General features: G+C 46.2%; 1 protein-coding gene across 2 annotated transcripts in view; it reads left to right on the top strand.

The window, feature by feature from the left end:
- Positions 1-15340, top strand: part of COPG2 (coatomer protein complex subunit gamma 2) — a 31109-nt gene that overhangs the window by 678 nt on the left and 15091 nt on the right. For both annotated transcript variants that reach the window (XM_019543803.1, XM_019543804.1), the window contains exons 2-11: positions 3100-3152; positions 4042-4122; positions 5316-5387; positions 6725-6804; positions 7590-7665; positions 8461-8553; positions 9803-9889; positions 11945-12102; positions 13239-13372; positions 14865-14932. In XM_019543803.1, the coding sequence (XP_019399348.1) occupies positions 3100-3152; positions 4042-4122; positions 5316-5387; positions 6725-6804; positions 7590-7665; positions 8461-8553; positions 9803-9889; positions 11945-12102; positions 13239-13372; positions 14865-14932 (902 nt within the window). The remainder of the gene's footprint in view (positions 1-3099; positions 3153-4041; positions 4123-5315; positions 5388-6724; positions 6805-7589; positions 7666-8460; positions 8554-9802; positions 9890-11944; positions 12103-13238; positions 13373-14864; positions 14933-15340) is intronic.

The raw sequence follows: 15340 nt of genomic DNA on the forward strand, positions 1-15340 counted from the left end.
AGGGCTGTCTGATGTCAGTGGGGCTAGAGCAGTGATTCTCAAGGGGGTGATACAGGGCTGTCTGATGTCAGTGGGGCTAGAGCAGTGATTCTCAATGGGGTAAAACAGGGCTGTCTGGTGTCAGTGGGGCTAGAGCAGTGATTCTCAATGGGGCGATATGGGGATGTATCATGTCAGTGGGGCTAGAGCAGTGATTCTCAACCGGGCGATTAAGTGACCGCACAGTGTCAGTGGGGCCAGAGCGAACCAGGTGATATGGGGCCACATGGTGTCTGCGGGGCTAAAGCAGTGATTCTCAGCCAGGCGATTTCCCCCCCCCCCCCCCCCCGAGGTGCGTCGGGATCCTTTTACAGGCACACCATGTCATTCACACCTAGTGCATGTGGGAAGCCCCGAGACTTCAGCGAGTAACCTGCAGCGCATGGACACGTCTAGTATTTTGACTGGAGGAGCTGCCGTGTCAAAACTCATTGATCGGCCATGACGTGACAGTGCATCAGATGCCCTACAGTTGGCCTCCTCTCACCCCATGCACAGCTCTTCCTCCTTTCTGACTGGCCAAGTGTCCATGGAGTAAACATAACCTTCAATCCGCAGCCAGCGCTTGCGCACTGTCTTGTTGGCAGCCTCCATGCCGCCAAGGACAGAAAATACCTGGAGCTTGCTCACATTGCCTCATCTGATCTCCAGTGCGCTGCTCGCTATCGGGCTCAAAAACGCCCCGTCTAACTTGTGCTCGCTGTTTGCGTGCAGACCGTGGCAGCATCCACTGGTTAAGGTTTAACAGTTTAGTCAAGGTTTGGACAGTTGACTTGAATTCCCTCCTGGGCGGGTGTGGGGTGGATGAGCCATTATTTCCCTCTGGATTTCAGTCTTCATTCAGTAAATCACCTAACTGCAGTTGCGAAGGTGGCTAAGATGCCGCTGGGAGGCTGTAAACATTATTTCCTTGCCTACAAGCGCAGGGGCAGCGATTTTGGTGGTTCTCCTCGGCGCTTTGCCAAGCAGCAGCAGAGCGTAGCTTTTTAGGTAACTTTTAATGACTTAGCTAGTTTTGTTTCTGCTGTGACAAATCCTTTGCAGAGCAGTGAAACTGGTGGCTCTGATTAATGTCATGTTGCTGCTGGAGACGCTGGGAAACGGGAACTGGGATTGGTGATAGGACACAGCGTGGAGTAGATACCCAGAGAAATTGAACACCTCCAGTGACAGAGAGTCCACAAGCGGAAGTTGATTGGGGTGGTCTAGCATAGCTATGCCTGTGTTTTCCTGGGGGTGTTTCCCAGGCTTTTTGGCTTTGCTGGTTGCTGCATTGGGCTGGGAGGGGATTTTTTCCCTTCCTGCTGCTACAAGTGTCAGGAATTTTGGTTTTTGTTTTTTTAAAGCCTTTCTCAGAGTCATGGGATGTTGGTGGCAGCTAGGGCTGGGGATTTTGACTGGGCCGTGCCAGTGCTCCTGCTAGGACCAAACCAGAGATTCCTTCCTAGGCGGTCTGGTCCCTCCGCTCAGGGACAGATGGATACCATATCGGGAGTGAGGAAGAAACTTTAACCCATGGTCGGACAGGAACAGACTGTGGGTGTGTTTGTCTTCCTGGGCAGGGAGCAGTGAGATCTGCTTTAACAACCCTTGTAGCAGCAGGACATTGGCTACTGTGGTCCCCCGGCTTCACTTGTGGCAGATTAGAGTGGTATGTCTTGTCTTGTATCAGGATGGACTAGTTTCCCTAAGAGTTTGGAGCATGGATTTGTCTAGGGTGGTTTGGATAGGATTGATCCTGCCTCAGGCAGGGGGTTGGGCTAGATGACCTCTGGAGGTCGCTCTCAGCCTTGCTTCTCTACAATCCATGAAAGAGAATTCAAAATATAATGTCTCATGGGTAAGAGGGATGAATTAATAGAGCCCCTGTCCCTTTTTTGCAGGAACTAGGAGGATCTGGCATGGAAAGAGCCAATAGAAAACCTTTCTCTCTCTTAACAAATAGAAAGGTTTGAAGTTATAAACTTATTGGGTACCAGAGGCTGATACAGAGCCTCAAAGAAGGGTCCAGATCTGATACCATGGTAGAAATCCAAGTTCCTTTACTTTTCCTGAAATTGGAGATGCAGGGGGGCCAAATAGGTTGCCCCCCTTGGGCTTTGCTAGTGGAAGGTCTCTTCCAATCTGCCATACCTACCTGTGGCTGACTGATTTAGGCCTCCTTTCCACATCCCTGTCTCTGCTGGCAGATGTCTTGGCAGCTGACAGACCACCAGCTGGCAGATGACATAGGTGTCCAAACATGTCTACAGCACTGTGTGGCTCCGCTCAGCAGCTGTGAGGCCACAGCAGGAAGTGGGACTTGAGAACAGGGCACCAGATGCCAAAGGGACTACAGCCAAAGGCACAGGTGTGTCTGCATAGGCTGGATGGTGGCAGAAGCTTAGCAGAGGTGGTGTAACTTTGCCAACAGTAGTGTGGGTAAGTGTTTGCCTCCTGGACTGTAGATACCTGGTAACATTTCATAGGGATGCGCTACTCTGTTATGTAACTTCTACCTTTTCTAATGACAGGACTTCCTGGAAAGTCTTCTGTGAAAGTTTGACTAAAGCTGGCTAGCATTAGCAATTATATTGTGATTTGTAGCAGACAGCGTGACAAGAGTTGATTCTGGGGACATATGAATATGATGGCTCTATATCCTGACCAGTATGCGAATGTTTCAAGTAAGCAGTGCCATCTTGAAGCATTCTCCTTTTGGTGATGTATGAAGCATCACAAGCAGGTGGGAAGAAAAGCAGCAAGCAGTTTCACTCAAGGTTGATGATGGCTTTGCCAGGTAGCGGGCTGGGTTGCAAGTCCGTTGTCTTTTTCTCTAGAGCATTGGCCATGGGGCTCTAGCAACTGGCTTGGATGCATCTCCGAGTGAATATCCAACCCCCCTCTCACGGAGCCACCGAGCAATGTTAAAGTAGGGGCCATGTGACACCTTTTTGCCCGATTCGCAGTGAGGTGGTTTGTAAAGGTTAAGAGTTAACATCTTTGGAGTTCAGCCCCCTTGCTTCTAGCCAGTGGGACCTAGATCCAGAATAACTATCAGCGATTTATTTCGTTCTGCAGGTAGCAGCTCCAATCCTTTCCAGCACTTGGAGAAGAGCTCTGTCCTACAAGAGGTATGAAGAGAAGGTGTAGTGTCATTTCCTCTGGCATGGGACAGGATGCTCTAATGGCCTAAGACAGTGGTTCTTGACCTGTTTTATACCAGGACCCATTTGTAAACATCAGTGGCCAGTCCCGACCCAGTGCCCCTCACTCCTCACCCATTGCCCCCCATCCTCAGGCTCCCAGTGTGTAGGTCAGGGGTGGAAGGTGTGTGGGTAATGGGGGCCCCAAGCAATCCCTTACAGGCTGGAGCTCTGCCAGGCTGCAAGGGAAAAGCTATGGTTTCCCATGTTGTTTTTCTCCTTTTAAACTTGTTGATCCATTTTTTAAGTTTGTTCATGACCCTTTCATTTATTCTAGCAACCCACTTTTGGGTCGTGACCTACAGGTTGAGAAATGCTGGACTAAGCAACAAGTTTGAAATATCTGGCATTCATGTGGCCAATGGCTAAATTGATATATCATCAGCTTAGCATTCTGGGGTGTATAATTTGGGGCCCATGTAGTTTATAACACGGTGACTTTGCAGTTGGGACCCTAGAAGACAAAGATCTGTCTTTCGCCATTAATGATCCTATGGCCCTTTGAGACTGTGTATGCACAACATTTTTATAGGTTTATGATTTGATTTATTTGTATTTGATTATGGTAATTTTAGGAGCATGAACAACATTTTTGTAATGGTTGGTCCTATTTTATTGTTATATTTGTATTTTTGTTACTTTTGTTTCAGTTTATATTATGGTTCTATGTTTGCTATGTTGTTTTCAGGAGCATGGCATTTAGCCAGAATCCTTAATAAATTGACTGCCTCAGTGAGAATGCATCACTCTGATTTCTAAGTGTTAATTGCCATTGTGTTGCCATGCAGTAATACCATTGTTTCTGCTGTGTTTGCAGGCTCGTCTTTTTAATGAGACCCCCATAAATCCACGACGATGTCTGCACATACTTACCAAGATCCTTTACTTATTGAACCAGGTAAGTGTGATCATTTCCTCCTAAGTGCGTAGTCATGGTTGAGTTTGAGTGAAAGAAGTATTTTCAGGAGATCAGAACCACTTGTACTTTCTGCTGTCAGCTCCAGGCGAGTTGCTATCAGTTACAGAAAGGAAGAAATGTGGGCACAGAAATCTTAAGGGACGCATGTCTTCCTCCCCCTCTCTCCACCGTTTTGCCTTGACCCCTCCCCACACCCCCTTCTCCCCTCCACACACACATTGCCTGTGCCCCCTCTCCCCACCCCTTTAAACTTTAAACTTATTTGGAGGGAGCTGCTCTCCACTGCTGCTTGGTTGCCACATGCATGTGGTGCCCACTGGCATCTGATCACCCTTGCTCCTCTTCCAGCCTGCAGCAAGAAACCTATAGCTTCCCACATTTTTCTCCTTTCCTCAGATTTGGGCCCTGACAGCCCTTTTGGGTCCCCACATACTGGGTGCCTGTGCTCTGAAGCTTCTCAGACATGTTATGAAAGGCTCCTGGGAGCTGCATACAGGCACTTTGATAGCTAAAAACAATCTTGTTTGTGCTGCGGAAGTAACTGGTCTGGAGAGAGTATGAATTGGCACATAGTTGGGTGACATGTCTGTCTTGGTTAATGTGGGGAAAAGGAGACAATACAAAGAAACTGTAATGAGCTGAGGAATCCACATAACCAGGCATGCATGAAATGTGGACTGAGTTGGGCAGTGTTTAATACAAAGGCAAGACCAGCAGGGATTACAAGCTCTGCACTGCTCTGTCTTAATTAGAGCCTTTTCCCTTTGAAGAGATCCTAAGAGAATCCCCTTTGTTGCCACACATAAACCGAAGCTCATAGTCACTGCTGCTGTAAAGTGAGCAGAGGGAGCCCAGGGTAATTAATAAGCTCTGTTCCTAGTATTTTTTTCTGGTGTGAAGGATGATGAGCTCATGTTGAAATAAGGCAAATGAACAATGTAATTATGTCAGCTGGTGCTCTGCAAAAGCAAAAAGTTATGGAGGGAGTGTTTCCCAGATGGAAAAAGTTGTAAGGAAGAAAAAGGTTTGAGACCAGCAATTTCAGGCATCTAAGGGGATACTATTATAGACCAGAAAAAGGAAAAACAAACTAATGATAAAAACCACCAAGGAATTACTGGCTGGTGACACTGATTGGTCTCTGACTTCTGCTATTTGTATGTTCTCCTTAGGGTGAGCACTTTGGAACCACCGAAGCAACAGAAGCCTTCTTTGCAATGACCAGATTATTTCAGTCCAATGATGTAAGTCTGGTGATTCAGCATAAAATGTTTCCTGTTTACATACCGCCAGCTACATCGTGAGCTCTGGCAGCTATGGTTTTTGCCATAGTGGCTCCCCGGCGTGCTGAAGGATACTAATTACTAACTAATAACTTACAAAGTAGGCTGTTGCTAATAAAAACTTACGCATTTCTGAATGAGTTAGTCTCTAAAGTGCCATTGTGCCCTGCCTTCCACTTCACAAATAGTAACAACCAGATTCTGTTTTGTGAGGCAGGTATTGTTTTATACATGTCTTCCATTTGGAAATGACTTATAAATTCCTTACCACCCTAAAAAGGAAAGAAAGTTGTTCCTTATAAGTTAAGTCTCCTAGAATTCCCTTGATAGGAAAAACTAAAAATAAAGGGTTTAGAACAGAAGTATCAATCCTAGGGCCCGTGGGTTGGAGTCGCTCCAGCCAGCCTGCCACACTACTGTTGCAATTCAAATGACTGAGTGAGTAATTTGGCTAAATGCCTTTATTAAATCCAAAGGCCGGTAGTGGTTATACGGTTATTTTAAATAGGCGTACTAAAATACTATAGGAAAATGTGAACTACGTATTAGCTAGCAGTGTTACCGTACTTAGCAGTGAGCACATCCACACAGTAATTACAGTGGCCAGCATTTGATCCAAATAGGTACAGCTGGGTTAGTGAGGGAGATCCTAGCTGTCCCTTGCTGGCTGGCTCCAGCAGGTCAGCTCCACTAGCAAAGAACCTCTCTGTCTTGCTCCATTTTATCCCCCTAGAATGATTTCTCATTGCCTCATCTTTTGAATTCTAGAGATTGGTCAGAACTCACCCAAACTTCCACGCAGACTTACCTTGTCATTCCAGATATGCAAAACCTCCTTACTTGCTTTTTTGGGTATTTGTCATAGCTATGTTGGTCTAAGGAGATATGCAGACAAGGTTCTTTGGGTCAATTTTCAAGCTTTTGGGTAAAAACACAAAAGCTTGCAAAGAAGAATTTGTCCAACTATTTTAGTTGGTCTAATAGAAGATATCGGATTGACCCAGAGAACCTGGTCTTACTTGCTTTGTGCTTTCTTGAGTCTCCCTAGCCTTCCTTGGCTTGCCAGTGTCCTTTCTGTTGTTCACCCTTTTCTCCTACATTGGCACATGTAATTAAACTGCATCCTGCATATTACACTTCAGCCTGCTAACATTAGCATTTTGACTGTCTCTGTCTCTGTCAAATCATTACAGTAAATTTCATCACTCCTACTGCTACGACCAGGTTATTGTAAGTAGAAGTAACTGGCATTTCAATGTTGACATGTCTTAATGCTTTTTTGTAATACATTTCCACAGCAAACCTTAAGAAGGATGTGCTACCTTACAATCAAAGAGATGGCCAATATCTCCGAAGACGTCATTATTGTCACCAGCAGGTATAAGAGCTATGGAAAACCTTGATCTTCAAGGTTCTGAAATGTGTACAGTTACTTCAGCTACTGTTTTCCGTGAGACTGGCTCCCTGACGTGTAAAATGGATAGTAAGGGACATGAAACTAAGTGCAGCCTCACATCTGGTTTAAGTAAGTGAAACACCATTGAGTCATGCCTGGAATCCTGGCTTGCTAAACTGTCGTCTTTTGTATGGACAAGTCTTAGCTGTGTCCCATTGCTGAACAAAACAAATGTATGCCCTGCAAAGCTGTTGTGGCTTGGAAGGGAATGAGCCAAGCTTGCATCTGACTTGCTTCATCCACAAAACGGTCAAGTTCTGGCTGCAGAACCTGTGTGATATAAGGGGCAGACTCCAGAGAGATCTTGACATCTGAAATGCCATGTGTGACTAGCATTTGGAAAGAAACTGCGTTTTCATTAGTAAACCTAGAAACTATATTTTTTAAGCTACCAAAGAAGCAGAAATGCTACTTCTTAGAAGCAAAAATCCATGCTGGGGAGTGGGGGTGAGAAACAGAAGTATTCTAGCACAGACACTTGTATTCCCTCCACCCCTCACATGCACACCTTAGGATTTGTTTTTTATTTTGGTTGGAATCTTTTCATGTTGGTTAGATATTGCTGATCGAGCCAAATGCTAAAAATGTTTAAATGACTAGCAGTTAGAAAAATGCCCTCTTGCCACCAGTTGCGTGATGATAACCAAGTGATGGCTTACATGATGATAATATGTAACATTTAATACGTATGTTTTAAATTGTTCTAGTTTGACCAAAGACATGACTGGGAAGGAAGACGTATACCGAGGCCCAGCCATTAGAGCCCTGTGTAGAATCACGGATGTAAGTACAGAACACACCTGTGATGAGATCAGGTGCCTCCATCACCCAAGGGGCATCTGTCCTGCACTGGAGGAAAAATAAGCCGCTGCTTTGAACCCTGCTGTTTTATAGACAAGCTGCTTGGAGAAGCTGTGGAATCTCCTGCCTTGGATGTTTTCTTGAAAACCTCTGACTGAACTAGCTCGCAGGCCTGTCCAGCTCATGTCCTGTCTCTCAGTTGCTGAGAGGTGGTTCTTGAGAGAGAGAGAGTATTTAAGCAGGGCTTATTCAGCCTGACCTGTACCCTACCAGTCTTCCCCCTAAAGAGGTTGGACTGGCATCTGTCTGAGTATTTGCTGGCATTAAACACTCCTAGGTAAGCTCTGACCTTCAGACCTCTGCCAGATGCACTGAGATACTGTGCATCTGGTATCTATGCAGGGGCTGGACGAGATGACCCTCTAGGTCTTTCCAACCCTTTGAATCTCTACCATCAGAGGAATCACGTGTAATACACTGGGCATGGGATTAGGCATGAGCTATAATTCTCACTCCCGCCCTGCCCTACACTACAGCATTGATCAGGATGTTCACTTCCAAGTACCTCCCTGGGGCACATGCTGTGAGGATTTAATGCCAGCGAAGCAGCGGGAAAGTGTTGTTCTCAATACATGCTTGGTTTCCTCCCGGTACTGTTGTGTATATATTGACAAACTCCATTGTAAATCATCATTTCTCTTTGACGTTGTGTTGAGTGGATTGTTTTCACTCCCTTCAGAAGCAGAGCTGTAGGCAACTGTTCATTTCCTTTTGTAGGGCACAATGTTGCAAGCCATCGACAGATACATGAAGCAAGCCATTGTGGATAAAGTCCCCGGTGTGTCCAGTTCTGCCTTGGTGTCTTCCCTAGTAAGTGGAGAAGTGGATTTATATTACTCTGGTTGCACTGCTTATGGCAGACGTCTGGGAAAGGTTTCATGGTTTATAGGTAGCTTGGCCTTGCCTGCGTTCTGGCTGTTGTACCTCTCCTCACACCCCTTCTCTCCTTTCTCAGTCCTGTCTCCTCACACTCAGAACTTTGCCTCTGCCCATTTTCCATGTCCCATGCCCCAAGCAACCTCCCTCTTCTCCAGCCCCTTCCTTAGCACAGCTTTTCCTCAACTTTCAGTTCAGTCTTATCCATCCCAATACTCAATTGCTCATTCATCTTGTGTGCATCTTAATTTGGAGTATTGATTCTTCTTTGCATTGGGGGTGCCCCATACCCCGCCTATATCTAAACCATTATTCTCTTAAGTACCAAAAATATGCTTCAAACTGTATGTGGGAACTAGTTCGGAGACTGTTTGCACTGGTGAGCCAGCAGGCCGAGACTAAATCCCCCTTGATGCCCCTTGTAGTTGTTAATGATGTATTAGGAGTCCTGCAAAATGTGACTGTGGCAATCCTGATCAAACTCTAGACCACATAACAACACTCTGCCCTCTATACAGATTTGATGGTGACATTGTAGAGATGCATTCCTTTTCCTCAAGGGCATCAATCAGACTGGTTAACTAACCTTAAACTGGACTTATAATTGTTGCCTCAAGTCAGCCATACAAAAGAAGATGATAGTTGTTAATGTTTTTTCTATGCTCCCTTTCCCTTGCAAGCAGTGTTGGGACAGTGAAGGTGTCTGGCACGGATTAGTGTTGGGTGGGTGTCAAGGATGGAGGAGGGGGTGATGGCATTGTGTCCTAATGTTGGAGATGCGGGGGAAGGGGGCACGTGAGACAAGGATGCTGCCCTTTTTGGTTGAGCAAAGGGATGGGGAGGAACAGGCGATGATGCCCCAATGGGTAGGCCTGTGTTGTGGGTCCTTGGAGGTGAGAACATGAAATTGCCTTTTTTCTGGCCAGTATTGACAGAAGCCCCAAATTCTGAGTTGATTTGTGTAGTGGAGTCCAGGGTAACAGATTGCAGTGTACAAATGTATAAAAGGCATTCTCAACACCATGTGTCCTGTTGGCAGGAAGTAGAGCCCATGATTTAAATGACTTGGGGTAGCTATTTTTAATTAAACCATTTAGGAAATGATTTAATCGTTAAACGAGTCTCAGTAAAAGTCAGAGTTGTGGCTTTGCTTGTCCTGTTCATTCTTGGCTTCTGCTCCTAGCACATGATGAAGATCAGTTACGATGTAGTCAAACGGTGGATCAATGAAGCCCAGGAGGCTGCATCTAGCGACAACATCATGGTGCAGGTATGTAGCAGAGTCCTGAAGCTTATACTGTGCTGGTTTCCTAGGACCCTTTTCGTAAGCTTGTGGAGTCTGTATTTTTGCATTTAGGTGACTACTGAGCTTAATATAGGTCTGAGTAAGTAACTGTCAACACTGCCCTTCTGCCCTTACACCTCAGGCTTGGTGTGATATGGGCAGGCAGACCCCAGTGATGCACACATTACAGGATCAGAGCTCTGTTTGTTAACTGTAACTCATCCCAGCCGGTAGCTGAAAAGGTTCTTCAAGTAGTTGTCAGTGACTGACTGCACTTAATAAAACTCATGACATCGGTTAGTCCAGTTGCATTTAGCAGATAGGGTCTGGCTTGCCATTCAGACTAGGGAATTTTTTTAAGGGCAGATTTTCAACTTGCTCTCTCCTTTTTGGCTGTAAAAAAAACAAAACCAAAAACAGGATTTTGAGCAAATTGTGGAAAATGGGTGTCTCCAAATTCAGAGGCCCAGATTCCTCTTGCCATGTACCTGGACTCTTTGTGTTTAATGCCCTTTTGTTCCCTTCCTCACTTCGAGGAGCTACAGTCCTTTTGCTGAGTTCATGGCTTGTCTGTGCTGGAGGACTTTAAATCTGAAACTACTTGAGAATTGTTTCTATTTTATCAGCCCAGAAAAATCCCTAAGTCTCTTGATTATATTTTTTGTTTGCTTGTTTTTTTTCCAAGTAAAACTTATTGTTTTGGGGTCTTCCCAGTTTGGCCTTGCAACAAGAGGTCCCAGAGGGCTAGTTCCAAACAAATGTTGAAGGTCTAAGCATATTTTAACTGACAAAGGTTGGCTGGATCCTTACTTGAACCCCAACCTATAATGGTTTTGTGACTTGTCAAGTGCAGTTCTTGTTGTGGTGTTTAGCTATACCATATATTGATCCACTGTAAGAAGTGCTGTGGGTGATAACTGGTAGGGGTCCACTGATTTTTAAATATGTTTCTGGGCCGATACTGGACAATTACTAATGAGGCATCTTGACTAATACCAATCCATTTGCCAATTTATGCAACCCAGCAGTTTGGAGAGCAGCATCCGGCTGGTGAGTCTGGGGCGGGGGAAGGAGAGGGGCATAGGGGAGGACAGATCGAGGCCCATAGCGCGCTCCAGCACCGCGGCCACTTGGCCCAGTGCCACCCCTGGCCTTAAGCGCACAGTGGCTCCCCACCCTTGCCCTGCGCACAGATTTGGGAGCTGCACGCCCCCCCGTGCCTCCCCCAGGGACACATGCAGTGGCGGTAGCTCCCCCCTCTGCACACCTCCCCAGACAAACTGCTCGTGGCTCTGTCCGCCACCCTGCCCCGGTGAGCAGCGCCTACCCCAGCCCTACTCCCTCCCTCACCTTGGGGACCTCCATCTGTGCTCCCCCCAATGCCTCTTCCTTTCCTCTGCCCCTTCCCCAGCCAGACGCTGCTGTCTGAGCTGCCAGGCTGGCTGCACACACGTGGCATTTATCAGCAATGTTATCGGCCACATCAGCCAAAAAAAGCTGATTGCCGATCATGTCAATTTTCCTTTTATCAGTGTTGCTACAATGTGGCCCGATGTATCAGTGCACCTCTAATAACTGGCAAGTACAGGAATATGTTCTCTCTTCAGCATCACACTAATGCGGGGACTTTGTTTAGCTGCCTCAAGGATGGTTTGCAGGGCCAATTGTTCATTAATACACATTATAAATTGACATACACAGTGTTCCAGATGTCGATCCTGTTGCCAGGGGAACATTTTTCTCTGCAAGTTTCTATGCATCACTTATGTCTGCTTCTGACTTCCTTCCATGTGGGCGAGGGGAGAGGACACCTTTTCCTGGCTGCCTCACGTAGCTTTGTTGGAATTGTAGATGTAATTGCTTGCGAGGAATTTGATTTCATTTGAAGATGAAGTGATGCTTTTGTTTAGAAATACCCAATCTGCTTACAGACAGTGCTCAGCAAGCATGTTGGCGCCCAATCCTTCCTAAGGTGCCGTGGATACAGTCTTTTTCCAGTTGTCCATGTGCGAGTATTGCATTTCCCCTCTGTTTTCCTAGTATCATGCCTTGGGGCTGCTTTACCACCTCAGGAAAAATGACCGCCTTGCAGTTTCCAAGATGCTGAACAAATTCACCAAATCGGGGCTGAAATCCCAGTTTGCCTACTGCATGCTCATCCGAATTGCCAGTCGCCTCCTGAAGGAGTCTGAAGTGGGGTAAGCTACTTGGCTGTGTGTGTTGCTTGGTCAAACTATATACTGTTCTTTTCATGTTACCTAACTAAGGGGAGGCTCGCCCTCATAAAAATTCTTGGAATAAAAAGACTAGAAAAACAGTATAGGGTTTTTGCAGGGAGTGTGAGCTGTGATCATAGGAAAATAGGGTTGGAAGGGACCTCTGGAGGTCATCTAGGCCTTTTCCTGCCCAAGGCAAGATCACCCCTACCCAAACTATCCCATACAAGTCCTTGTCTAACCTAGTCCTGAAGCTGCCCAAACAACCTGTTGCACAAGACATTGACCCAAAACACAAGGAACACCCTAACCTGCCACAGGGAAATCAGGGGTACGAGGGTGTTATCTATGTCCCACTGCTGCAAGCATTGTTAAAATGCATTTGAGAGCTCTAAAGAAGAGGACTTCACAGAGGAAGGCAAAACCTCACAGTCTGTTTCAATGTGACCATGAAATGAAATTCCTTCCTGATCTCAAATGTACTCCAGAGCACAAGACCAGGACCCTCTAAGCAAGAACCTCTGGGTTTTAGTCCTAGCAGGAGTGAGTGAGTGAGTGAGTGAGTGAGTGAGTGAGTGAGTGAGTGAGTGTGTGTTTTCTCCACTTCACCAACAGTCTAGTTGGGATGCTTGAAACTGGATTCAGCAAAGCATTAACAAGACATAGTAAGAATCTGCTTGGGCAGAGACAGACTGGCTGGCCCACTGTTTCTTTCCAACTCTGGTTTCTCATCCTAGTGGAATAAGGCTGTGTTACTTACGATCTTTAGCTCTAAGGTTCCTCTATCGCTGGAAACACCTCCCCAAGGTGTTTCCCTTTTGAGTTGCCAGAGATCAAATAAGTGGTCAGACAAGCTGAGAGATGAATGTACCTGCTCCTAGAACTCTGTGATGCCATGTTGTTGGGGAAAGGGATTCACCCTACATTTGGTTGGGATGAATGGTAATTTGAAAGTGTTGAGCTGTATCATGCCAGTGTCAGCACATTAATATGACTCGACTGCAAATAAAACTCAGGCCTGCCCCAACGTTACCATGGCACTTGTTTGTAACTGTTTCACGTTGCTGGGAAATTAGGTTCCCATGAGAAACCTCTGTATGTCTTTGTGTTGCTGGCAGGCATGAGAGCCCTTTGTTTGACTTCATTGAGAGTTGCCTGCGAAATAAACATGAGATGGTCATTTATGAAGCGGCCTCTGCCATCATCCATCTCCCAAACTGCACAGCAAGGGAGCTGGCTCCTGCTGTTTCAGGTCAGTTGAGCATGAATTGGGTTTGCCACGCTGCCAACTAACACGGTTCATTTGATCCATTTCATCCATTGTCTTGGCTGGGGGCAAATTGCGGATTGTTTGGTGATTTATAATTGTAAAGTTACGCTTAAAGTAAGATCACACCTTCAGACCAGCTTAAAGCTCCCGTGTCGTTCCTATGACACTGACATGGCCCTGCAATAGTCCAGGTAATACGGGGACTCCTTGTTCACCCTTTGAAGTGTCTGGCAAAACTCCTGTAGATGCAAAACCTGACCTGAAAGCATTATTAAGTTAAAGTCTGAATAGGTTCCTTAAATTTTTGTTACTGGTCAGATAAGAACTGAGATACAGCTGGAGTAAGCACAGTGTAATCAATACTTCAGACATTCCCATACCGGGGTTGCTAGATCACCTGTAATTTAAGCAGAGGTAGCTGTTCATATGTTACTTGCTGCCTGCTTGAGAAGGGTCAGTTCCAGTTGCTCGAAGGGCAGCCTAAAAACTGAATTCTACTCTTGCTTTTCTTGGAGGTGACAGAGGCTGGTTACAGAAGGAGTATTTGAGCCACATTTGAATACAGGGGGCATGTCCAGATGAGCGCAGATGTTTGTTTCCCCGGGGACAAGTACCAGTGGCACCAGGTGTGCCTTGTGCTGCTGCTGCTTGTCCCCAGGGAACACCTGTGCCACACATGCTCTGGCACACAGCAGGTTACCTACCCCGAGTGGGGTGGGGGAGGCTGGAGCCAGCAACTGTGCTGGCTCCAGCAGCCTTACCTGGAGTCCTAGGGATTTCCCAGGGCTGCAGCCACAGCAGGAAGCCTGACCAGCAGCCAGAGTATGATTCCACCTGGCCAGACTGTTTTTGGGTGATGCACACTATTCCCATGTGTGCCACCCCACTTTTTTTTTTTTACCTGGATTTTTTGACCCTAGGATCTCCTGGGGTCAATAAAAAAAAAAAAAAAAGGGGAGGGGGTCTGCAGCACTACATCCGCACCTCTGTGCTCATCAGGACACAGCCAGGTTGTCTTAATGTGTGGCAGAAATTAGGCCAGAAGCTCCTCAAAAAATAACACATTTGACTGCAACCTTGAAATGCCCTAATAGCAAAGGCAGCCTATGTGGGCAGATTGCTTACCAACCTCTCTCCCATTCATCCTGCCCATTTGAGACCTCTCTTTTCTTGAACTTGCTGTAGGTAGGACTGGCTTGTGGTATATAGCCCCTGGGTGTTTCAGTTTCAATTCAAGTACTGGAGTGCTGCAGTTTTCCTGGCATCATCCAATACCTATTGTGTCAGATGAAGTAATTCTTTGCTGCCCTTACACTGGTGTGTTCTGGTCATGGAGAACAAAATGGAAGTCTTCGAGCTTGTTAAGAATGAGCGCATGGTGGGGATGTTAACAGATCTGAATCCAAATGTTTCAAATCCACCATGCTTTGTAAAAGCATGTCATGAATCACTTCTCCAAATGCTTTATTTTTAGTGCTACAGCTCTTCTGTAGTTCACCCAAGCCCGTCTTGAGATATGCAGCTGTAAGGACCCTTAACAAGGTGAGTGTTTCTGAGACCTCTTCTCCAGATATTTCCAGCATAAATTTCAGTGTGCAAAGAGCCCAGCTGACCCCAATTGTCTTTCCTGCCTAGTGCTGAGGGGCTGGACCCGATGATTTTGTGAGGACCCTTCTACAATCTGTGAGCCAGACTTTATCACAGGATGGTTCACTGTGTAACGAAGGAAGGGTTTCACTTCTGTGATTGTAAAATTCAGCAATCATAAGACCATACCCAGCCCTGCTAGAGGACCTGCCTTCCCCTGTATAGGTTTTGGCTACAGCAGAAATCTCTCCTATAAGCAGAGTAATCTCTGCTCAGTTCTGAACCGTGGACTCCTAATGCCTTCTAATTGGATCCCTGCTGTGGCTGTAACGCAGTACCACATACCATAAGAAAGTAGCAGTT

The sequence above is a fragment of the Crocodylus porosus genome, unplaced genomic scaffold (genome assembly GCF_001723895.1).
Source record: "Crocodylus porosus isolate Cpor-Errol unplaced genomic scaffold, CroPor_comp1, whole genome shotgun sequence".
NCBI classification, from domain to species: Eukaryota; Metazoa; Chordata; order Crocodylia; family Crocodylidae; genus Crocodylus; species Crocodylus porosus.